The sequence below is a fragment of the Papilio polytes genome, unplaced genomic scaffold (genome assembly GCF_000836215.1).
Source record: "Papilio polytes unplaced genomic scaffold, Ppol_1.0 DF824102.1, whole genome shotgun sequence".
NCBI lineage: Eukaryota > Metazoa > Arthropoda > Insecta > Lepidoptera > Papilionidae > Papilio > Papilio polytes.
This window is the reverse complement of record NW_013525102.1, coordinates 4,220,562-4,246,580: the sequence shown is the minus strand read 5'-3', so window position 1 is coordinate 4,246,580 and position 26,019 is coordinate 4,220,562. Positions and strand designations below refer to the sequence as shown.

At 40.0% G+C, this 26,019-nt stretch overlaps 1 protein-coding gene across 4 annotated transcripts in view; it reads right to left on the bottom strand.

Moving 5' to 3' along the window:
* Positions 1-25,667, bottom strand: part of LOC106099578 (protein muscleblind) — a 59,838-nt gene extending 34,171 nt beyond the window's left edge. For 3 of the 4 annotated variants that reach the window (XM_013278142.1, XM_013278143.1, XM_013278145.1), the window contains exons 1-2: positions 25,438-25,667; positions 17,196-17,855 (exon numbers count right to left, since the gene is read on the bottom strand). In XM_013278142.1, the coding sequence (XP_013133596.1) occupies positions 17,196-17,384 (189 nt within the window). In that variant the 5' untranslated portion in view covers positions 17,385-17,855; positions 25,438-25,667. The remainder of the gene's footprint in view (positions 1-17,195; positions 17,856-25,437) is intronic. The other variant, XM_013278146.1, reaches the window with a different exon arrangement.
* Between the last annotated feature and the right edge of the window lie 352 nt (positions 25,668-26,019).

The following is a 26,019-nucleotide window of genomic DNA, read 5'->3' as shown; positions in this document are numbered from 1 at the left end:
AATATTTACTTATTCTTAGAGCAAAGTTTGAAAGGTAAGCTACAAAATATGCAAACAGAAGAAGAGATTCCTCGGTGTAGTGGTAAGTAATTACTCGCCGATGAAATTATGGTAATGAGCGGTGAAAAGACAAATAATAGAATGAGTGCTAACAAGAGATAAGACACGGCTTAATTAATAAAGTTTGCGCGGCCGTCTCGAGGCAATGCGCGAACGAGACGCTCCGATTCTGTAAACGAATCTGATAATCGCTTTCGTTTAATAGAGCGTTAGATTGACGCTATCGCGGGCGAAGAGTTGGCGAGCCAGGGGGCGCTTTCACTCCTGACGGCTGTTGATCCACTCGCTAATGCGTTGAGTCAAAGGAGCCGACTCAAAGAGCAACCGGTAAACACAGAGGTGGAGAAGAGTGAATAAGGATAATGTCGAAGATACTGGAAACTACTGCGTAATGGCCGTCGGAGAAAAATAATACAAAGGGTTGCAAGCGTGAGTCAAATTTATGAAAGTTTTAACGAGAGGGGTGAGGGGGCATCAAAGCTTAGGGGCGCGTCACGCAAGCCTTCGCCAGCGCGGCCCGGCTGTCAGGCCGCGCAGGACGCCCCGCCGCTATTGAAGCCACATTTATTACAATATCGCCATGTACATCTATAGTGTGTATACTTTTACACACAGGGCACAAACCATAACTATGTATGAGAATAGATCACACAATTATTATCGTCTTCTGTTTGGTAAACTGATTATTAAAATTACACAATTTAAGACTTAATAGTGTTAAAGGTTAAAGACATTTTAACTAATCGAGGTTCTTTAAGCTGGTTCTCATCATAGGTGATCCCACTACTGACACTAAACCGCTACTTTCAACGGAATTGTTGTACCAACACAAGTTCACGCAGGTATAAATATTTGTACAAGTTAAATAAAAAAAAAACATACAGACGAATTGAGTACCTCCTTCTTTTGGGAAGTCGGTCAAAAAGCCTCCAAAACTTGTTTTGAAGAGCTTTTTATCATTTTGCAACTGTTGTTACGACATTTATTAGCGAATTCCATGTCATGTTTATACGAAAAATATTATGAACTAAAAAAGCAAACACTACTTTCATGCTGGAATTCATAAAATAAGTCGAATTTTTCGACGATATTAAGTAATTCCTTTCCTGTTTTGTATGCTAAAAGAATTATAATAAAGGTCCTACATAAAAACTCGAGTGCCTAATCAGGTGCCTAAAATGATATTTATGGACTCTAATACTTAAAAAAGGAAGTCATTATTAAGAGAAGTTATGTTTCAAGAGGCGACAGAGAGACTGAGTAGGTACATTATAAAAGTGTATATTTACGGTCGACCTCACGGACGGAAGAAACTTTCGTTTCGGGCGTTTTATGTGCGGAAAAATTGAGAAAAGTTGGAACGGTAGGAATAGCGGTGATGCGGACGCGGGGCCGAGGCTCGGAGAAGCCGGCTTTAATATAATATGTAAATCGAACGGCGGCATCGCGACCTCGCGCTCCTCATCGCCGAACTCATATCGCCGCCTGGACGTATTACATGGGGACTCGTAAATTATCGTGCAGAAGGCGAAGAGGCAAGTTTTACGCCGCCTCGGCGCGGGTCAGCCGGCGTCGGCGGAGGAGGAGCGAGCGAGGGTTACGAGCCTATGAATGCAAATGAGCGTCCCCGCGCCCGGACCTCGCTTTATCGGTTGCCATTTACATAAAACCCTCGGAAACGGACAAGCGAACAAACTCACCGCAGCTCTCAGCCGTAGCATGTTTCGAAAGCATAGTCTCTATTGATATTGACAAATTAGCTAGAAGTCCATTTGTGCAATGTTCAAAGAAAGTAGTGTACATGCCCCTTGTATCATGATGGCAATGTAAATTAGTATGCATTAGATATAGAATGCGGTGTCATTGGCAGACAGTGACCAAAGCGCAATGAGCTGATGACACTAGTTTTGCCGCGTGGCCGCTGTCCGGCACGCCTGCAGCCGACTGCGTGACGCAACGATGTGCGGCCTTATCTTTGTTCTATACCCAAGCCAAAAGCTTGAAAACAATAGCTACAAACCATTTGTCCGTATGTGGTATTAATAAGTTAGCCTGGCTAGCCTTTTAGTAGAAACAAAGGTATAACTGTATACTTAAAGTATTCGAACACTTTCAGTGAACACTCGTTCTAATAAACAAACAATGGTGCAGAGATAGACGCCGTGGCGGAGGTGGGCAGCGCCGGCAGCGGACGCTCTAGAGCGGCAAGCGGGGAGCGGCGCAAGCACCGGGAGCGTTCGGGGATTTAATCGCAGATGACTTTACGCGCTGTTTATTCCCTGCATCCCGGCGCTATCTCGCTCGAGATCGGCTCGTAAACCGGCGGCTCCGGCCATTGTTTCACTATCGAGCTCCGCTTCTGTAATCCTGCACAATGACGCCCTACAATCTGTCGCCATTCATTAACAACTGTTCACCACTAATTTGAATGTGCTTTGCTATAGCTTCCGGTGTCTCTAGTGGTTTTGATATTTTAAAAAATGTTTTTAGCTTTATTAAGTATTTAAATTCAACTTGAATACATTACGATATTACATGTACTCTAATTAAAAGACTTTTAGACATATATCTACTCGGGCCTCAATAATCTTAATCTTATACTATTTTATAATTATCATTCATAGTTTCAATAATGAAAAAACATAATGACCTTATACAATCAACATAACGTAGCTTTTCTCCAGTATTACTATAGTTGCTTTATCTACCACGAACTTTGTAAACTCGAATCACACAATAGAGCAGCGCGAAGGATAATAACAATTGGGTTCAGAGAAGCACCGCAACAAACTGAGACGGTGAAAACGGTGAAAACTGTGCAGCGAAGATTGTAAAAACTTTACAATGAACACATGTTAGTGGACTCTAGCAGATATAATAACAAGGCATGGATGTCACCACGAGGTGTAATTGTCGCAAAGTTTTGCTCTCATCAAATGTACACAGGAAAGGTTCAACCCAAAACTTTCCGAGCGTGATGTTTACAACTGCGCAAAAACAACAATACATCACAAGTGAGTAACAAGTTGAAACAGGCGGCGTCCGTCGCGGCCGCCGGCTAAAATTTGTATCACATCGGAAGAGGGGACGGACTGTCTTCGACCTAATCTTGCTTGTTCACTTCTACGCTTTCTGAATGGCCATCTCGACAAACATTCATCTTTTCAAATGTTTAAAATAACGTTACATAAAAGCACAGATATAGTGCGACCTAAATTTTGTAAGTTGAAGAATTGCGTACAATTGTAAGATATTAATCCAATGGTGAAAAGAAGGGCAAGATAAAAAAGGAGGAGCGTGATACAGTCACAAGGCGGAGCTAAAAACCAGTAGTGTGTACACATAACGCAAATAACGGTCGTCGCTCGTTACTAAGACGCAAAATAAAGACGTTGTTCCTTACATAAGCCCGGCATTCACGAAACTCTTTAGTGCCTGTGTCGCGCTCGCTGTAACAACTTCGGGGACTCGAAAGTCGGTTCGCAGCGATTTGCTGGGAATAGTGGATGTTTAAATTTCACGCAAATAGAAGATCCAAGCCAAGACAATAAAGAACCCAAAGCGCACAGTTTAAAACTTTACACAAAACGAAACACTCCGAGGCGACGGCGACGGCGACGCCTAGAAAGTTGGAAGACGGCGGCGGTCGCAAGTGGGCGTCACGATTCTCCCGACAAACTAAGAAATATCGCTCGCTACAGCGGACAGCCTGTTCACTTGCCTCTCACTACTCATTAGGCAACGAATTTAAGAAATGATAAGCTTCCGCTGTCGTTATATGATGCTTTCACTTAACACTTACGTCATTTATAATATTCGTAATTCTTGATTTTTAATTATACATGTCATTAATAAAAAAAAATTTATTAGAATGAAAACCTCCTTGTAATATGTAATAGTCATATCATGACACAGTCGTAAAAGTTTACACACACAACGATATGTTCGTTAAAACGTAGAAGAACGAGTTGAGATTTAAATTAATTCCCGAAGTGTCGGTGAAGAAACTTTAATGTACCTAACCCTTTCTTAAATATTAACTGGTCATTCATGCCTAAACAAGAGAGTTAATTAAATTTATTCCGTCGATGATGTTTATCGGTATAAAATCCAGCATAACTTCGGTGCCCGTTGAGACAATGCAAGACTACGCCGCTGCACACGATCGTTTGGATTATTTAGTGTAGACAGCGCATATCCCCTGCGATGCCTATCAAAACAAAATGGGGTGTAATTTTAAGAGGCCGGGAGGTTTGAATCAACACACTAAGCCAGTGATCGCATCACGCAAGCCCCTCCCGCCCTGCGGCCCCGCCGCCCCGGCGCACACTAATCCTATTTCCGCGACAAATTAATATGCTCATCGGCAGCCGCGTCACTAGATTACGGAGCGTTCATAGCGCGATTGTATTTTAAGTGTATTATCCAATTTGGTGGATATTGTGCGTGTGGTAATCAGCAGCCGCGGGTGCGGGCGGAGCGCGGGCGGGGAAGTATTGCTACACGTTGCATTACAGCGGCCATGCAGTGAGCTGGCGTACTTAATAGATTTTGTTGTTGTACCGTGTGGGGCAGCCGGCCTATTGCGAACTAACGGGATTACTGTACAAATTTGCCTCTCCTGAATGATAGTGGAACGATCGCGCACATCGTTCGTTTTCACCATAACATCGGACGTTGGAGCAGCGAGCCCTGTGCGAGTAATCATACCCAAAACTCCCATCGGCGCGCATGACTACGTGAAGTTTTTAATGCACAAACCCCTTTACAAGCCGCCAAACTCTGATAAGTAAACACTAATGTGAAATACGAAATTCGCTAAATTGAATTTACCAACGTTTAGAAGCTGAATTAACATTTTGACCGGTGGAACAGTAAATGCGAGTAAATTTGGAACGAGAAACGGCGCGGCGTCTCGTTCTCTTACAAACGAACTCGAAAATAAAATCGAGAGAATAATTAAAATCGGCGCAAACCATTAAAAGAGCAGTTTATAATAGGAGAGTGCACTGTGAAGCGTCCTTCATGTAGGCAGTTAAAGAGTTGGAGGAGCGCACTCGAGCACGAGTGCCGCGCCGGCGCCACCTCGCGCCGCCTAACGAACCGGCCGACAAAAAGTCTGCTCGGCGTCGCAGCACGCGCCACGCGCCGCTGCCGCAACGCGCCGCGCTATAGCGCCGTGATAATAATCGCACCACATACTCTCCCGGTCCCGGAATAAAACCTTATCCACTCAATATACTGTTCATAGTGGGAGCGTTCAATAATTAACGCTCGGCTCGCGTCAGTTTTCCGACGACTCATTACACATCCGAACGGTTTGGCGCGAACGCCTCCGCGATCAAAGTGAATCAGAAAATCACCTGATACGGAAGCGTTTTAGTGCCGCTGTAATGATATTGTTCCGAACTAAAGGGGAAAAAGTGGAAAGAGCAATTCATTTTATGTACTTCCGCAAGAACCGTAAAAGATAAACGGTCAGAGGTTAGATGAGTCTCATCCCAAATTTTAATATTGCTCCAATAGATCTACTTTCCAAATTATACCGATCGTATAACATATTAAGTTTGGTAGGTTCGGTTCTAATTACACTTGAATTCGGTTCGGTTTCTGTTCATATTAGAACATAAATAATATTAATATCTAAGTTGTTACAAGGTTGAAATTGTAAAGTAAAAAAATTAGCACTATGAGTATTGCTCCCTTTAATTCCATTTTGAGTGCAACAGTAACGAGAAAGGGACAGAAAATGAGTCGTGAATTGCTTTCTCATGGTCACACACATATACTATAGAAGAATTGCTGAGCTAACGAGCCAAGTGTGAAGTCAACGAGGTTGCTTTTTATTTCGCTAGTCTATCTTATGTCGTCATTTTCCTTTTGTAACAAATATTTGCTGCATATACACATTATACTACGTTATTATTTCACAAGATATTAGAACGATTTGATCATTGTTATAAAAAAAGTTGGTTGGTTATTGCTGTACTAATATAAAAGAATTTTGACATACAAAAATTGTCACACCTAATATGTGGTTTGCGTAACTAACGACATAAAAAAAAGAACAAGTTCTACAAATGAATATGAATTGATTCACCAATCAGTTACGAAATACAAGTGTGATATTTTGGCTCATGGTACAACTAATTTTAACATAACGCTAATATATTTGGCAATTTGTCGCAATTCGCAATTGTTTACCTACCACGAATAACATTGTTAGCCAGACATTATACACACTTAATCGTGACCTGAATCGGTCTCTTACTTAAAATTGAGGTAATTGGAAAGGGACAGATGGTGTGAGTCAGCGTTAATCCGGTCGACGTCCGCGGGCGCCTGCACCGCCGAGAGACTCGCAGTCAGCCAGTCAGCCGACCTCTCGGCGCCGGTGTTCTTTTCGGCATGAACGCTTTCCATACACGGCCCGCCACGACCACCGAACCAGTTTCGGGCCACGGCACATCGCAATAAATACGCATCATTAGGCCATTTCAATAAGGAAGTTCATAAATATTTAATTATAAGACGATATGACTAAACTGGCAACATGTATATTGTTGATAATGTCCGACTGTAATAGCGGGATAGTTTGCGTACGATTGGATCGATGGCAATGCATCACGTCGCCTATCACAAGATTTATAGCCGTCGTCGTCGACTATCAGATAGCTTCTGTTGTCGTTTTATACATGACACATCGCCTTGGACGTCAACACTCGCTCTTTAAGTGCAAATTATATTAGCATGTCTTTACCGTGGCCTGAAAACACACAAAGTAGAAAAAACCTCGCTAATAGACAATTATAAAAGTGCTATATATGTAAAAGCAGAGCTATCAAAAATATTTAGACACATAGACAAGTATTTGCGTATTGTCTATCAATTATATACGATGGTTGTGGTTTTTGTGGTGCAAATTGTATGGGCCGCATTTATACTAGTTTCCAGTTTTAGATCGATACAAACGAGCGCCAAAAATGTTTGAATATTTATCAAAGCTGTTAGAGCATTTCTGTGGAGCAGTGAAGTGGTGATAAGTAAACTTTAAAATCTGAGCGTGCGAAAGGGACGGGGAAAGGCCGTGTCTGCCTCCGAGTGGACAAAGCGGGCGATGCGCAAGGAAACCGGTTATACTCGTTTATTTTGCACGCATTCCAGCCGAGCCGGCGGGAGCGGGCGGGAGGCTGCGAGCCATTCCTGGACGGATCAGGAACTCGATTTCTACACGACACAACTGCCCTTGAATTCCTAACGCTTTACGCGGACCTCAGCTCAAACGTTATGGAATTCTGCACTACAAATGTGAATTAATTTATCGAACAGCTATTTCTATAACGAGGAGTATCTCAACTTAGTTCATAATCTGGATTACATTTCGACAGTTCCCTTGTGTTTAGAACTTTTTGGTTTGTAGAAAATACAAAATGTTACCTGTTGATATTTCTCAGTGAACTTCTTCATGCAATATACTTAAGATTGTGGAAGGGAAAATCGCTTCAAGTAAATGTATTACATTACAGCAACATAGCAAACCTTTCGCACAAATTGCTATCGACACTGAAACGGTAACCGGTAATTTCTTAACAAAGATACTCATCATTATCCAATATAATTAAATTTGACGTTTATTACTTCTTTTGTTATTCATTAAGCTTTTAATCTATTTAGAATTTAGTGTATGATTCCAAGTCGTGATGTATTCTTACGAAGGATTTTAAAAGTTGGTCATATTTGCCTTTTGTTACTGATTGTTTCCCAACGCAGTTGGATTTGGATTTTTGTCACATTTGAGTTCTAATAAATCTATGCTAGTTATATCTTTCTATCATTCAGTTCAATAAAATCTAAAATTTGATCGGATAACATGTTTAGGGGGTTTTAAATTGCATACAACTTCATTTATCAAAGTTATAATTATTTCATGTCACGTTTACAATGAGAATATACTTTAATTGGCAAATAATACGTAAGGCAATTAGGGATGCTAAGTCGGGTGGAGGTGCGCGTGACGCGACTAGACAATGCTAGTATTCAATTATGCAAACCCGGTCGCGAAAGAAGAGCCAAAACTCCCTCACCCCGTCTCACCCGCACTTATTGACCCCTTCCAACGCTGAAACAGAGACTTTTATTATGTTAACAACTGCCTATTAAGAAGCGTAACATATATTATTCTCGACAAACTTTCGCGCCTTTCACTAAGGTAAATGTCAGTATAAAATGTTGATTCCCGCGACTTTCACTTTGTTACAACAAATGTGACTCAGTTAATAATACTTATGCGTTAAACTTAACATTTTAACTGCGGCAATCTCGATTTATGGTCAGTAAGGGAGACCCTTATGTACATTTATGAGAAAAATTAAAATTAGATTCTGCTAAAGTGACCACTAGACAACTATAATTACAGTAGTAAGATGAATACTTAAAAAAGATGTTAAAACAAAACACAAAAAATATTTTATCCAAATTTCGGATAATTTGAAATGGATTTGGACCAGAGTGATTTGAATAGCAATGATTTGTTTAAGCAATTGAAGTGTCTTTCGTGACCAGCAATACGGTAATACGGTACTCATTATTTATCAACATCAAACGTTACGGTAATTGTAACAAGCCGCAGTTCTTTGTCAACATGTATTCTCTCGTACACTCTTAGGTACACACTGGACTGTACACAGTTTCTTTCGGGATACGTCAGACTCGTTGACTTTTTTTTTGTTGTTCTTTAGCAAAAGACTACCGTTTCAATTGTGTTCAATTGAACTACAATCTAAATGGAGTTGTACAGTCAAAAAAAAGTTAATAATGTAATCGAATTAGAACCATGAGGATGAATATGAATCTAATACTGATTCAATGTTTAACAAACATATCGTATAATGAAATCTGAACACCTGTAATATACGATTACGTAATAGAAAACCTTTGGGCTCTGTTTCATATCTATGACAGTATTCTCCTAATTTATAAACATTAGTCCTACAGACTTGTATAGGTAAGTGTAATAATTACAGCGCTGGCAAGAACATTTTTGTTTAGAGTCATGTTTCAAATTTAAACTAATCGTTTTTAATCTTATAAAAATGTCGTTTCTCACATTTGTGCCTATGTACCATGAAGAAACAAAAAATAAGCAGTATTGTATGTACAGATATTTAAGTTAACAATTTGTATTTTTTTCCACAAGCTACAGGGATAGCGAAAACAACAGCTACGAAATGTAGCGATATCTGGCCGCGCCTCGGAAACTTGGCAATTGTCATGTAAAGCGTCGGAGGGTCCAAAGCGCGGCACATCGACGGAGAGATTTGCCCTCGGCACAAAATGCACTTTTGCGAAGCGATCCGTTGTCGATTTAAGTAATTCAAGTAGACGGCTACTATCGACCTGAGTACGGATAGCGATCGCGAAGAATGTCACCGCTGGCTCACGAGCACCGATACGATCTCACCGAGAGCTCGCTCACTACCGTACACGGCCGGCGCAGCGCATTGTCCCAGCACAGTTTCGTCGTCGACTTTTTGGAAGATTGCGGGGTCAACGATTTGACGGCTGTTCGAAACGTGGCAAGCGCTCGGCATAAATGCACCATCGATTGTGTTGAAATAACGCGAATGCTTCGATCATGATTTTCGTTTTGCAGGAGCGTGAGAACGTTTTTGGTCGTGCTCGGCGTCTTTGACACATGTGCTCGGATCAAAGTAGACGTTTCTCTCTTAATGTAACACATGGCTCGTTCGATGTTTGCCTTTTAAATATCAAGTTTTATTATTTTGAATTCAAATGAGAGGACCAAAGAAGGTAGTATCTCTCACGATGACTGTGGTAAGGGTTGGACAGATACAGCTTAACAAACTTTTAGATTTATTTTTATTTAGCTTGACGGGGTCAGAAAATAGTAATTAATATGAATGGTATTGGTATCAAGTATCTAATTTATCCTTATTTAAAGGTCCTCTATGTTCTTTACCTCGCAATGGGCTAGTTGAAGATATTATAGTTAGACCGGAAAGTATCTATTTGTGTGAAGCGTGCAGCAAGATGGCAAGGTCGCCGCTGGTATACTCCGCATGCAAATGAGCACAGATAAACTCGTGCTCATTACCTAGCACCCCGCTCCTTGGATTTGCTGACGCCATTACGGGCCCCGTTCGAGGCGTCTTTATTTTATTACGGATGTGTTGAGAAACGAGGTTAATGTTGTTAAATTACACGCATCGTTTTACCTGGCAAATCTTAGAGTGACGCCTTCAATTATTACAAGAATCACCACAACGAAAATAAAGAAGCTCTAGGGGTTATTTCCTCGTCTTTTACTAGCACGCGACCTATTGGATCCAAATGAAACTTTGTACACAGAGAGGACAAATAAAGCCTTTCGCATTTCAGTCAACTTCTCGAGGGAGACATTAAGAGAGCCTCGCTCGGAGCCCGGGGGACAAAAAACTGCTAGCTACGAACAAATTCTAGCTTACTATTTCTTAAAATCTCACTATACGATGTACTATCAAACGCGTATAAAGCGAAATGTTACATTCATGTTTGTCGGTCTGTGTAGAACCTTTCCCTTATCAATGGAGTGTTTCAGGTGGCGAGGAGTAACTCCAGTGATATTTACGTGATTTTCAGCTTGTGGAGACGTGTCTCTCGGGCCTCACCGTTTAATTAAAGGGCGTGCGGGGCGGCGGCGGGGGGAGAGGAGCAGGGCATAATGGCGGCGCAATATCGGATGGAAATGCGCGGCATGTAGGAATGCGCCGCACGCCGCCCCTTCTCATTGCGAACCATTCGTGGTATTTTTTATTGACGACTCTGGAAATGTTAACTTAAGTGAGAATTACTGTGGATTTTGTTCCAACTCGTATAATAGGTTACGCAATCGATTGAAGTATTTAATGAAACATTGTGGCTGCAATGTCGAAAGTGTCGGGCACCTAATTAAGCTTCGCCCAGACGGGTGATGTGTTTCACGGGTATGAAAGTGTCTATACAAGTGGGGTTGTACATTTGTCCGTTTCGCAAAAGTCGCATGTAGGCTAAACGAATTGAACAATTTTGAAGTGTGATTCTATTCGTATTCTCCTTCTGGGTGACTATGTTAACACTGTACCGTTCCTGTACCTACTGTAGTAATTGAGTTAAATTTAGTAGGACTTATTGTTTTAATTATTAATCAGTTGTAGTAAGTAGTAGTCTAAATAAACAACTCTTAAATTAGGTAGAAGTTAAACATACTTTTTCGTAATGAACAGGTCAGAAGAATTTTTCATCTGCGCTCGGCGCGCAGACAGAAAGATTAAATATAGAGGCGAGCGTTTTTAGAAAGCACACTGAGCGGTCACGTCAGCATTCCGTATGAAAAACATTTTGTTAGCATTCAATTTGTAATACGAAGGAGCAAATGGATATTAAAATAAAAAGTTAAGTGGACAAGTGTGCTGATTTTGGGGTCGATAAAAACAATTTCGTAATGCAATCTGTATAAGAGTGCAGTAATTAAGTAACGGCAGAATGTTTTGCAGCGTGTCGCAAGATCGGCGGCGGCCGTGGTCGGTGCAGGGAGCGCGCGGCGCGGCGCGGCGGGCGCCGACACCGGTGCAATTCGAATGGCGAATGGCGAAATCGGAGAGCGAACGGAACGTGACACCCCACTTATCACGCGATGTGAAAGTTGGACATCTTATTAAATTCTGTTATTTATAACTGCGGAACGCTTTGGGATACGGTGCAACCTAAAAACCACGAAATTCTAATACATGTCGTTACATCTATATGTTTGATTGACAAATTAAAATACAAAAAGTAAATTTTAATATCAAACCATGACAGGTTCCACCATTCATTCATCTACGTAAACTTTTGTTGTCTCATTAATTTAATTGTTTGAAGGAAAAAACAACATGTGCACGAGTAGTCACGGCATAAAAATCTTACGAAACAGCAGTCAGTACAATATGGATCGGGAACGACAATTTATGCAGCAATTATTCGAAGCAGGCTGGCGTTCAATCCAGGTCAGATTAAGTGATTTTTAAAACTAATGCAGACGGCGGCATGCGAAGCGTCTGCGGCGCTGCGCCGACTTAATGAATGCCAGCCGAAACGCTTCAGGAATTAATCTCATTCAAATAAGATAATGAAATAGCCGGTGTGTATGACTGCCTATGAGTTGCAATTAGTCTGCATAATTCATGAACAATAAATAAATATCTAGTTCGCTCATTATAACGGTTTTCGCATGAGATATGTAGATTAATTAGGCGTGCTGAGTGCGGTGCGTGTCGGGTATCGCGACCACGGCCTGTTATCCGAACAGGCCGCTGCCGCCACCGCCGTCTCGGTCGCGTCTACTGCTCACCTACCTACCGGGTGTCGGCTTACCTCGCAGACATTCTCGAGCTCGCTGCGCGCGGTGACCTCGCCAGATCACATTTTATTTGCTCTCAACTCTATCGCTGTAATCTTTAACACGACAAAAATAATCAGACAACGTTCAAATCTAGTTAAAATTACGGATCGATACCTAAGCCTTTTTTGTTGGTTTGCTATATTTGGCCATAGATAAATAATGAATAACGCGCCGTGTGCGGCTTCAATAGATTGACTTTTAACGCTACACGTCCGTGTCGCGCTTGTGATGAATAAATAACGCGTAAGAGTCATCTATCGGTTGTCTGCAAAGTTCAAAGCTTGTGCAAGTACTCCAAAACAGGAAACGTGGGCACGAGATCAGCTAGCTTTTGAACGTGGCGAGTCGTTCGCAACTAGCCGCCCGGTAGACGGTTATCTCTGTGTGGCGGCTAAATAAAGCCTCTGCGATCGATTATTACCGGTCCCGGTTAGTTTCGTGTTTTCACTGCGAGCGGGTCGCATCCGAGTTTTCAAGTGACGCGATCCTGTTGATTACATTGCATTTACCAACGGTGACAAAGAAACAAATCTCCTATGTGATTTTAAACGATTTATAGAATAAAAATAAGAATTATTTTGCATAGAATGTTGTCGAATATCAAGAAAATACTTCGGTAATATGCAAGTTCTTCATGCACCGTAGGAGTAATTGGGAACAATTTATACTTCAGTGGCCGAAGTATATTTAGGCCGCGTTTGCGTCCATAGCAGAATACTTTCGCCTAATATTTGAGCCTTAAATAATATTTTACACAACATTTTCAAACAATAGAAAACACAGTGCAAGCAAGATTCTGATTAGGTAACAATTCCAAATGTTTAAATTTTTCCATTTGTACATTTTCCTGGCGATTATTAAAATTAAACATTTATTAAAGTTAAGGTATTTTTGAACGAGTTTTATTCGAAGTAACTTCTACAATTATTCGCAAATTATATTTAGTACCAGCCCACACACTCTCGCTCCGACGTCTCAAATCTAAGAAAAAAATCTATTAATAATCAAAGAATTTTCAAAGAAAACAGTGTTCATACTTAGATACTGAGTGCCAATGCTTAGAATATTACTATATTTATACGTCTGATCAAATGAAAAAAAATTATTTTCTCAATAACAAACATTCATCAAATCATTTTATGATGCAAGAATTAACATTGTCATCTATTTTAGCCGAGTGACGTCATACCTAGCAACAACAGTAATAAGCGTGTAAGTATTTGTCCGTAAGAGCATTATCAGCATAAACGGAAAGAAACATGTAATAAGAGTCGGGCATGCAACAGTTGACCGTGGTGTAGTCACCGGCTTGTTAACAAAACACTACACTACACCGCACCGTCCACACCACGCCACACAGCCCGTGGCGAATTCATAACGTAATCATTGCGAAACATGTTTTTCAAAGTGTCAACTTTGCAAAGACTTTTACATCTTGTCTATTAATTTTTCTTTTGATATTATACCATTTATCTTTAGAATGAATAAAAATAAGACATGCAAGCTTAAATTTTTACTTAAACTGAATTTTTTTCAGGATAAGTGTTTTTTATATTACGTTAACTATTTACTGAACCTGATGAGCAATATGTATTTATCACAACCCACACAATCATACTAACATTATGTGTGTGAAATTTTAGACGGATGGATGGATGGATGGATGGATGTTTGTTAGCTTAAACGGCTCAACGGACTTCGATGAAATTTGGTATAGATGTAGAGGTTAGTCTGGAAGAACACATAGGCTACTTTTGTGTTTTTTTAATTCCACGCGGACGGCGTCGGGGGTGAAAGCTAGTTTAGTTATGTTAGGTAGTGTGGTCATGGTCATTTATTTATAGCTGTACGTATTAATCTAACTAAATAGACAGTGACCTTTAAGGTGAGACATTAAAAATCCAGTTCTGTTCGCAAAGGTGTATTGTTTGGAGATTCGGTGACGCGCGTGGGTGAGCTTAACTGAATAAGGCAATAAGTTCGGTTTAATCAACACAACACGGAGCCTAATCTAATATGACCCCTCGTCATATTGCGTAATTGAAGACTTGATCATGGCAGACGTTAACGAATCGCATAGTTCTTTATGCGGGCTTTTAACGCACCCTAACATTTCGTAGATTCAATAAATATTAGATAATTCATAAGAGAATTAAAAATGACTTAACACAATATTTACATTATCTGATTATTACGTTTCTTTGTTTTATGTCCGGTAAAGTTATTAATAAGTGTAGGAGAGTTCAAAGATTGAATGAAAAATTATTAATAAAATGCTTGGAAGAATGTTATTATTGGAAATAATTGAATGCGAATGAAAACATTTTCAAACTTGAAGTGCTTATGGAGAAGGGACATGATAAGGTTCGTTGCAAAGGCGATACAGTTTTTTCTTTGTGATTAGTTGGACAATATAGTGAATGTGCAACAAAGCGACAGTGGTGAAGTGGCGCCGGGTGAGGTCGCTTGTTTATCTCCGTCGGCTAGATATCTGGACGTCGCGTCTCCGACAGAGACCGCCGTTGTTACTGCGATATCGGTGCTTTAATTTATTGGTTTGTTGTGCAAACATAAAACGAGACTTCTACATCAGTATTAAATTTCATTTAACGCAATCAGTTAAGGTATTAAACCCTAATTAAATGGTGTGATTTACACTGTACATATGATAAAGTAATACCCACTATACGTTGACCAATTAAAAAATATAATTAATTATAGAAACTGTATTATCCAATATTATTGTATCCAGTGAATTTAACTTGCAAATTAATAAATGTCTGCATTGTTATTTAAAATGATAAAGCAGATAATTTAACATAATTTTAATAAAAAAGCAGTTTTGTTTTATCCAAGTTCCGAAGGTCAGATTATTAATTTTATCATAAAAAACGCGCTTATCACTCGGTATGCTAGTTAGCATGTTAAGAATTATTATTACTAGGATAATTTAAGTAAAAATATGGATAGGTGTTTTAGGATGAATAAGAAAAATAATCAAATAAGGCAAGTAATATGTTTGCCATTTAAGTTACATAATATTAGCAACCATATGAATGAAAGACGTGCTTCGTGTGTGACAAAGAGGGACAGTAGATTGTCTTGCAGATTCAAGACCCAATAAGCAACAAGAGTGAGGAGATGCTCTCAAAGAGTAGATAAGATCGCGGCGGCCGCGGCAGCGCAGCGGCGAGGCGGCAACGTCATTGTATGGAATGTGCGGTACTCCGGTGCACAAAGGCCGCACAATGCACGCTAGCCCATTGTTTAACGTCTCGGACTATACATGATGCCCGGTTTTAAGCGAATTACCACAACGATCTTCACACATGTCTGAGCAAAACTGATAGCACCTATAGTTCACACAATACGACGCCCACTACCCCACCCTGCCTATCCTAGATTCCTCGCAGAATGAAGAAATTTCATTTACGACCAGTCTACCATATCTACGTAATTCACAAGTACGTAGATAAAGATAACTTCGCATAGAATGTGCTCGTTGATTACTTAATTTTTATTAGTTTGTTTCGTCATTTGAAGGTCATAATTTTTTACGTCAACTAGTAACATTGTCAACTGTTGTCATCTTTCAGATTCTGCATTTACTATGTAAGGAGTAATAACAATGATATTTTCTGTTCCAAAATACAATTGTTAGATACATCAAATGTTGCACTGATGCAACAAAGAGACATTAAATGGAATCTCCGTCATCGGCTGGTGACAGTACGTTACCCCGAGGCAACACGCGCGACAGGGACGCAGCGGTCGCATTGAATGTAACGACCGTCGTCAACAGACGTGCCGTCTTTCACAGTGGAAACCTTTACAGAGCCTACTCGGATCCTCGTATGTTTTATCTATAGATCGCATTATTCAACCGAGCAGCAAAGTACATTTAAAAAAATGATTAAAAACAAAATAATATAATAGAATTTCTTTGTCGGCACTACGATACGAATTTATGTAATTGATTTTAAACAATCAGTCTAAATATAGTGCAAAGTGCAATAAATGTAAAACAATTTGAATGATGCAATTTGACAAAAACGAATAAACAAGTGCACTTGTTACGAAATTTAACAGTATTTTTTCCAATATTTGGTATGGCCGCCGACTGCCTTATCAGTTTCAGCTTCGGGCGATGCAATGGCAGAGGTGCGTGTTTACATGTCGATTTTAATTTTTATCGCGCTATGTTTGGCCGAAATACCTACACAATAATATCACGCTGCTCTTCGCCCCGATAACGCCGTATCACATAATACTACAACTAACAGCCACACGTACTGTACGCCACATTACACTATTCACACAAATCTTTACTGAAAATGTAACGAATGTTGTGAATGACAAATGTGGTAAATAAGGTATATGATCTCATTAAAAATTACACGGATGAAAAATACAAAATTCTAAATATGAAAAGGTCTCTAATTAAGTAACTAGTGAGTTTTTAAATGAACCCGTCTAGATGTGCTTCGAATGAAGGCGTCGTCGAGTCATCGTCCTGCCTCATTATGTTAGCGCGATGCCAATTCCCATACAATGTTCGACTGCGGTGACACAGTGGCGCGAATGACGTCATTTAAACCAGCCTTGGAACAAAGATCGGCGTATAAAATGGCGGCGAAACATTTTCATTAGGGTTGTCATCTAGCTTGAAATGTAATACATGTTAATACATTTTGAAAAACTGTATATGGACACTCACCTTAATGCTATCGTAGCAGGCGGTAACTCTTCCGTTCTGCACTTCGACGGTGGCCGGAGGGTGAGCAAACTTGCACTCGGTGTCGGGCCGCGAGCACTTATTCCTTTGGAACTCGCGGCACACTTCGAGCTGTAGCCAACGTGAGTCTTTGCCATTAAGGAGGTTATTCATGTTCACCATGGTTGCCATCGTTGCCTCTGCGGTCGGAGTCGGCGAGCGGGGGTCGCACACTCAGTTACACCGAGTGGGCGCGGCGCATAAGCCGCGGTATGAGTGCGCCCGGCGCTCCGGGCATACACTTCCGGGCCGGTAACGCTGCGGTGCGCCGTGGACTGCAGCGGCACTCACTGAGTACGAGGACGAGAACCGCTTCGGAAGAAACGCGCTCCGCACCAAAAGTACTTAGTAATATATTTAGTCGAGTTAGAACTGGACACCGACTTTGCAAGCTTATTTAGACAAGTATTAAATGATTATCACACGCGTCGGTACGGTATCGATGTGTATGTCGATGTCGAGGGTCGCGGTCGTGTTTAGTGGAGGGCGAGCGGTGTGTGGTGCGCGAGCATGGCGGCGGCCGAAGTGCGGGGCGCGGGGCGCGGCAAGCGGGGTTAGCGGCTCGGCGGCGGCAGGTAAGCCGTGATGCGGTACGGCTCAACTCTGCGAACAATAAAACACACTGGTTAGTCTCGGGGCGGACGGCCCCGGAGCCAAGCTGAAGCGGCTGCCGGGTTAGGAAGCTGGTGGCAGCGGCCGCTCACGGGTCTTGAGCCGTGTTTTTCTCGCATGGGTTATTTGCGAGCGATAGCTTTGTGTGAATTTACAGTACAGTACAGCGCGCGACAGGGTAGATATAATCGAAGTGCATTAGAATATTCATTTCACTACTTTTACCTGTCATTCAGTGTACCCATTAAAGGATTATAAGGAATTAAACTCCAAATACGAAGCGTCTCAGTAATAATTAGGGAAGTTACCGCCTTGCTATTAATGAACATGTCAACGTACACTTTGCATAGTGATTTCAGAGCGAGACTAATTAAGCTACTATGCTCCTATTGTTGGTTTGCCTTCGTTGTCATGTTTAACTTTCCGTAGAAATGCAGCTATTACTTAGGAACATTGAGCAGTTTACAATTGGTTTCCTACAGTTTAGGCAATGGACAGACAGGTGCGTTGTGGGGTCGCTTAAGTTTATACTAGCACTTTCCTTCGTAACGGCCTGACAAATGTTTACATAACAAAGATTACAATAAAGATTACATTAGTCCTATTTGATATGACCCACTTTCTGCGACTGTTATTCGAAAAATATGATACATCACGTAGGTGGCTTATAATACATAGTAATAGCATCGAGTCGAGGAATAATCTCGCGGAAAAATTGTTTGTGTGGGCGCTGGCGGGCGGATCGCGACGGTCCGGGGGCCGGGAACAGGGAAAAATTCGTGAAACCAAATCCTATCGTAATGTGCTATTTAAAGCATAACCCAGTTGAAAATAGCCTGGTGCGCGGCAACGCAGCGACGCTCTTTCTCGACCTGCATAAATCTTCACATTTTATTTTCGATATGGATGCAATAACATTTTTTCTGTTCTGTTGTTACTAGGGGCCAAGACTTATCCCAGGGGAGCTAGCTTTGGTGTTTCACTAACAGGTTATAAATTTTAAATGGACAAATATGTTTATTCTCCGCCATAAAGTAGGCTAAAACGATTTCGTTATTATTCAAATAAGCTGGTGATGACAGGTGTTGTAATAATGCCGTTTTTTAATTGTTTTCATTTACACCTGTTACTTTACTTTTATTATTTTAAAATGTCTGTTGTATTTATGCTAATAAAGTGTAAGATTTTTAGATTAGATGAATTAATTGATTAATTAAACCAAATACAAAATCTTATAATATTTTCATAGCCCGATTTATGTCGAATCTATAAAATCGGACAAAATTGTCTTAATAAGTTGGCTTACAGTATGAAAAGTAGTAATAGAGGGAATAATGCATTAGAAGAAATATAAACAGGAAAACACCAGTGAATGGCTCAAAGGAAAATCGTATTATAAATAAATACCTTTGTACATCGTTGTTGTGTGCCAAACATATAACGAAACTTTGCACAAACAAAACCAAAACGGTAATAATCGGTTATTGGATAAAAATTATCTAGCAAATATAGTGAATAGTTAATTTTACTTTCAGCTATTAATATATACCAACACTAGAGCGTATCATACTATATCCATATTAAAAAATATATATAATAAAGGCTTACCTAAGTTATTAATTGAGTTTACTAAATACATTTCAGCATTAGTATAAGATAAGTGTAGTAATAATACAATGATATCGAAGTGAAATGGAATTGGATGTTAGTAGATGATGTCTAGCGATGTCGTCAGCCTACGTCTAGGGCCTACGTCTCGTACACACGAAGCTGGATAACATTCAATAACCCAGTGAAAAGATTACCAAGAGCAATCAGACGGAAGCGAATCTAAATAAGAATCTCTTGAGAGCGGTCGGACGAAAGGGTGGGTAAGGGAGAGAGAAAAAACACTCGGGTCGGGCTTTTGTGATCGGCGATTCGATCAAGTTGCCATCCACGAATTTATTGTGCACAGTTTAATAGATATTTCACGAACAGCGCGCGGTCGAGTGTTTTAACATCGACGGGTTATTATTTTCCGAATACAAACGAGCCACTCGCCCGCATCCGGGGTCTTGACCGGGGATCGAACCTGGGCCTCCCACCACCGCGGAGGGCGCTCTGACCACTGAGCTATCAAGACATCAGAATGCGAGGAGCTCGCCTTAAACGTCACGTGTCTACATACTATTAAGTGTTTAAAAGAACTTGACTATATTTACATTTATTACTTATTAATGCATTACGTAATTGAATATAATAAACTCAAGAAATTGTCTAATTATGTTAATTCGGTATCGGCATGTTGGCAAAGTCGAGTGCGCCTCGCGTCCGTCTGCGCTGCGCCATCTCGCGCTGAACTTTACTTGACATTTGCTGGAGCATTGTTGCCATCGGCGCGACGGTGATGTAGCCAATCTCGTTAGCCGTGTTACTGAGTTGCTATGACTTCAATTAACATATTGGTTAGTTCTTTACCTGGTATTAAAGCCAGTCGAGACATTTCGTGTATTCATATAAATAAGTTGTTTGTACTATGCAAAAAGTCACACAGACCTTGTCCCGCTTTAAGTGGCTATTAAAACGTTACAATTTGTAACATCTTTAACATTTTGAAGTAAAGTTTTAACATTTAAGTTTGTACAATACTAGGCATATAAATTTCTTATTTACAATGTTTTATGAAAGGATGACATTACCGTACGTCTACCAACTGTCCAATATCATAGGTCTCGTTATCTTTAAAAAGTCCTTTTTTTATTGGTTTTTCTTTTATACAAGCCCACGTCTATATACATGAAGATAAACGTTAATGTTAATAAAAAATAAGATTGATTTTCCCTGCGTAGATATTGTTATCTATATTAATAATACACAAGAAACGCATTACATGTTAGAAACAAAATTATGTTAATTAATTAATCAGTAACAAAATACGAAGTAACACGTTCTTGAGGATTCATTATGACATCGAATTTACATATTAATCTAAATATTGTTATCTAACGTTATAAAAATATATGTAGTATTGTTTAAGTTATAAAAAATACAGAACTCTAATTTACCTTGCAAGAAGCAAAAAAATGCAATTAAAATGCTGAAATCGAAAATAGACAAGGCAAAGCTTCATAAACGGCCAGTTTTATCTTTCCAGTTTATTTACTTAAGCTAAATATAATATATAATTCGCAAATAAAATTTATTAACATAATTGTAATTTACGAAATTCTGAAACCTATAAAAATGTTTGACTAGCCAAGTTTCGAATGTCATGTCTACTGGGCACGTTATATAAGTAGTTAATTGTTTTTTGTCGTGTCTAAAAGAATGGAGGCCGAGGCGAATTTCCTTTTGTTATCTCGGGGCAGGTTTATCGTCACAGCAATCAAACGGGGCAATTCGATAAAAAATTGTAAGCGGCGACCGGCATGAATTGATCGACGGCAACGGCAAGCCGGGCGCCGCGCCGCCGACGATCCAAAGTCGACCTTGGCTGGCGCGCTCGGCCGCAGACGACGGAGCAAAAACCACCACCATGGTCTATTGGACATAGCACTGCGACGCTCCGCCGCATTTGGTTCAATTGTCCATTTGCATACATTCGAAACGATTACCATATAATATCACTTGTCTCAGAATACGTCACTCTTTAAGGGTGCCAACTGGCCGCGTTGAATTTTAACGAGCCTCAGGGAATTCAAATAGTGGCAGATAATTATAATTAGCACTCTGCTAAAACATACATATACTACTAGAGGAAAATACCGAGTGGAAGTATTAATTTTGCGATGTAATTATTGTACAATAAGTAAATGTTCATAATGTTGGCATACTCATTTATCCTGTTAAATTTTGAATAAAATTCGCGCAAAGCAGTTGGAACGCGATGTACAAAATTCATAAGGTAAATTAAACTTTTATGACTGATATTTCTGTCAATTCGGCTCATGTTTGTATTAATGTTCAGGGACAAATTTAAGGTAAAGGAACACAATGGATTATGGTTCGTAAAACTTTGTTAGACGGTATAAAATTGTTTAACGCGACGGACGTCGCGACGCGTGTTGTGAGTGTGAGTCGCAAGTGATGTCACCCGATTTTATACGATTCTTTATTCTGCGCACGCCGCCGTATGCGTTGGCAGACTGTGGTTGTTTGACTCAGACTGGCAGGGAGAAAAAAAAAAGAAATATTGGAAGCAGTAACATTATGAGAACGACACTTACTATTTTTGTTAAAAATTACATTTTTCTTTGGCTCCTCTAAAATTACCTATTTATAGAGAGTGTTAAGCTGGTAAGAAATGTTAAGGAAACTTTGATTAGCTTCAACTATTACTACTAGTATCTCTATATAACCGAACTGTTACAACGGGTTAAATTTTAAAATAAATAATTATTATGACGGCTTGTATTAAACTTTTATAGTGATAAAATGATTTTAGTTTTCTATTCGCTTGCACGATTAAATCTTAAACAATCGTAACAAAAACCGATACTATATTGTTTCATTAAATAAGTCGCTATCTCGCTACTCGACAACACAATGAATGGCAAAGCGATGTTGCGCCCGGGGAGGTCTATATAAATTAAAAATAATAATAGAAAAAGACAATCTAATAATCTGGGCATTGCAATTAAGCGAATGATTAGGTGAGCACGTAGGTCAGTTCCGGCGGTCAAAACAAAGGGCATCGTCAGCACGAGCGGCACATCGTAACTAGTGCTGCTAACGCATTCGGGGCGTGCGCGAGGAGCATTTAGCAGACTCCGGGGACGCCGGCCGACTGCTAATTAGCGCTGCACAGGCGAAAAATTTGCGACGGCTTCGAATTTACGAGGCGCAAATTACACTATCGTTGCAGCACGGCCGTTAATGTGCGCCTTATCGAGCGGCGCGATGGGACCCGCGTCATTGATCCTATCGACAATACATAAAAACACAACAAACGGAGGGAATGCAAAACGCATGAAACGCGCCCTAATGGAGCTAGCGTATACAAACGCTTATCTGATAAGTAATAAAAAATCATGACTCCGGGCAAAAGGCGATAATGGTATAACTTGTAATATAGTACGTAGGTACGAAAGAAAATCGAGTTTGTGAGGGACCAGCGAATTTTTAAGCCACCGGTTATCTTATCAATGATTAATTTGGCCACGTAATCTGGTGCAACTTCGCCTGTGTCACATCCGTATACTCGCTGATAAGATAATTAATTCTACGAAACGTTCAACCGCCATGTTATTCTTTACTGAACGTTGTGTTTAAACAACCTGCCGTTATGCGCACGATACTTTCTGTACCTACATTAAGAGATGCGTTTGCAGAATCTTAGGAAAAATACTAGGAGATATGAATAAGCTTACAGTTTTTAGATTAACTCTAGCTTCTAGATTATTATTATTATGTTTTACTGCTTTTTCTCTGTTTTGTCTTTTTTATATTGTCTTTTGTTTCTACTTCAATCATAAAAGCCCGTACTTTTTCGTTCTCAGTGACATGGATTTTGTAAGTCAACTAAAATTAAAATGGCATTTTCTAATTCAGACTAAATAAAACAACCATAGACAAACTGTAATTTTAAGCTAAAATTGCTATATTCAAAATCTTATCACGTAACCTATCCATATTACAGAATATCTCATCACTGTATCTTTCTGAGAAACTGAAATATCGTAATATCTGCGAAATGTAGACGTTTAGATGATTTTAACGTCCAATTGGTATAAGATATACGGAACTACATTAGTTAAACAATTATATTATAGATCCGTCTATGTTTCGCAGCTCAATTTAAAATTAATAAAATAGTACAATAATAATACAGCGGACCGAGTGCTCTATTGACAGAAGTTTTATTGTCGGGAGCAGGTAGCGGAGCCCAGCTGTTGCCTTCGTGGAAACGTTGCAACCGCGCCATTGTGGACCTCCACTGAACCAATACACCGGCCGCTTTAAAAATTAACACACGACCAAGCTAAGCTAACATTACATACATTTTTGCGCGCTCGTTCAGCACACCCCTAGGGCTGTTCATAATAATATTCGACTTGTATTAAATTAACAATATCATTGCGAAGTTAGCTATTGTTTAATATTATAGTAAAGCTTTCTTTTAGATTAATTTTATTATGTTAAAATTGACGTGACAGATTAAGCAATGGTAAAAACAAAATTCGTGTTTTTTTTACACCGAGTAGAAGTTTTAAACTAATTAATGCATGTAATTCAATATACGAGACAGGAGTAGTGATGTACCAATTTTTATTAAAATCTGCATAAAACTATGTTTATCAATGTGTCGTGTCATTATCAACAAATTTGTTACAGTAAAATTAACAGCATCCGGAAAGGATTAATATTTATCTTTATGCGGCTACTAAAACAGTTATTCTGTTTTTGATATGTTGCATTAATTCTATGAGTTTTATTTAATTCTATGGGAATTACAACTCAGATAATTCTATTTTTAGTAGGAAGCTATGTAATTGGGTTTTCCTTCTAAAAATTAGTTCAGTTAAGGCATTTTTTAAAGACAAAGAATGTTTTGTTACAGTTAATAATGTATAGAAATATAGTGTTGAGAGCAATTAAAATTGAATTTCTTTGCATAAGAGTATCTAAGAAGTTATTTTTACCTTCGAAAAGAATTTTGTTTTTAGATTTTCTAACTAACAGTGTTAATTTTACAATAACATTAGCAACTTGTTCGAATATGCCAGTTTTGGCAAAGTTCGCTATGATTTTAACTTTTTTGTTATATTATTGTAGATTTTGTACTTGGCGTAAAAAATATATGTATTAATGTTATTCGTTAGTTGCTTTTATTTCAAGTTACGAAATATCGGCAAAATACTTTTAAATCTGGTCTGATAACAATGTCGAGATTAAGACAACTTATCTCAGACTAGGAACGACGAGATAAAACTTTGACTACCTACTTTTGAAAGTGTTTGCATTGTAAAATTTGGGTATCTATGATATATTATTAGATGAAAGAAGTAAGCTTACGTTTTTCAATTAATAATACAGATATTACAGTTATTTACTTACGTGAAATTGAACTTTTGTACGAAGTAGTAATTATACTTGTTTTAATAATGTGAAAAATTAAAGAGAGAAAAATAAAAATGTACTTTGAAAAACCAGGAAAAGATTTTTTTTTGTCAGAAGTAAGAATTGGAAGTATATCTACTAGGCTGGATTTTTCTATAATGTTAGTGGCAATTTTCATTTAAGCATAGCGGTCTCATGCGAGAATACTGATGCAGCCGGCGGCCCCGCAGAGACGAAAGCTCTCATGCGGGTGCTGACCGGAGCGACAGTCGCCGGGACATCACCACTGGTTCACGCCGTCGCTCCGGTCTTCGGCTTTTCATAAACCTTCTGCGTCGAATTTCGGAAATCGCTCACGAATCGACTCCGTGCAGGAACGATGATCACCGCCAGAAAAGATCGCTGCCGATTGTCGGTCGAAAAATATCACTAGTTTTAATCTCACAAAAACTTTCACGGAGCACTTTAAACGCGAGTTCCGAAATCGACAACGGAAACTGGTCGCATCTAATAGAATGAGCGTATCACTTACATGGTGAGCGGGTAAACAAGCCGGGTAAGGGAGCGTAAACGTTCGAAAGTCAAATCATAGCAAGTCACACGAAAGTCGGGAGAAACGTTTCGCCGGTAAGGTAGAGGTCGCGGTTCGCGGCCACAGCGGGGCGGCACGCGTCGTGTTCGGAGCACGAGTGCGGTGCACAGAGCAGCGCGAGTCACACAAGCACAAGCGGAGTCGGCGGGCGACTGACGGGAGGCGCGCGGCGCGGCGCGGGGAGCGGGTGCGCGCGCAGGCCCCCTGCGCTCGCCGGCGCCCCGCACGACCCGCGCCACCCCGGCCTTATCACGCCGCGCGGCGCGCCGCTTCCTTTCTCCTCGTGCAGTTGCGAGCTTTTCGCCACTGCCACACTTCCGCCCGCCCCGTCGATTGTCTAGTTTTAGCCAGTCAATGTGTTCATCGTTCCGATCCAGATGTAGTCGATGATCATGATACTCACTTCCTCTCTTAATACTTTTAACTTTTCTTGCTAATATGGATATTATATTTTACATAGTTTTAATATTCCAAATAACTTTATGCCAACCGAAATCTGACACGACCCGATACAGCTTTTAT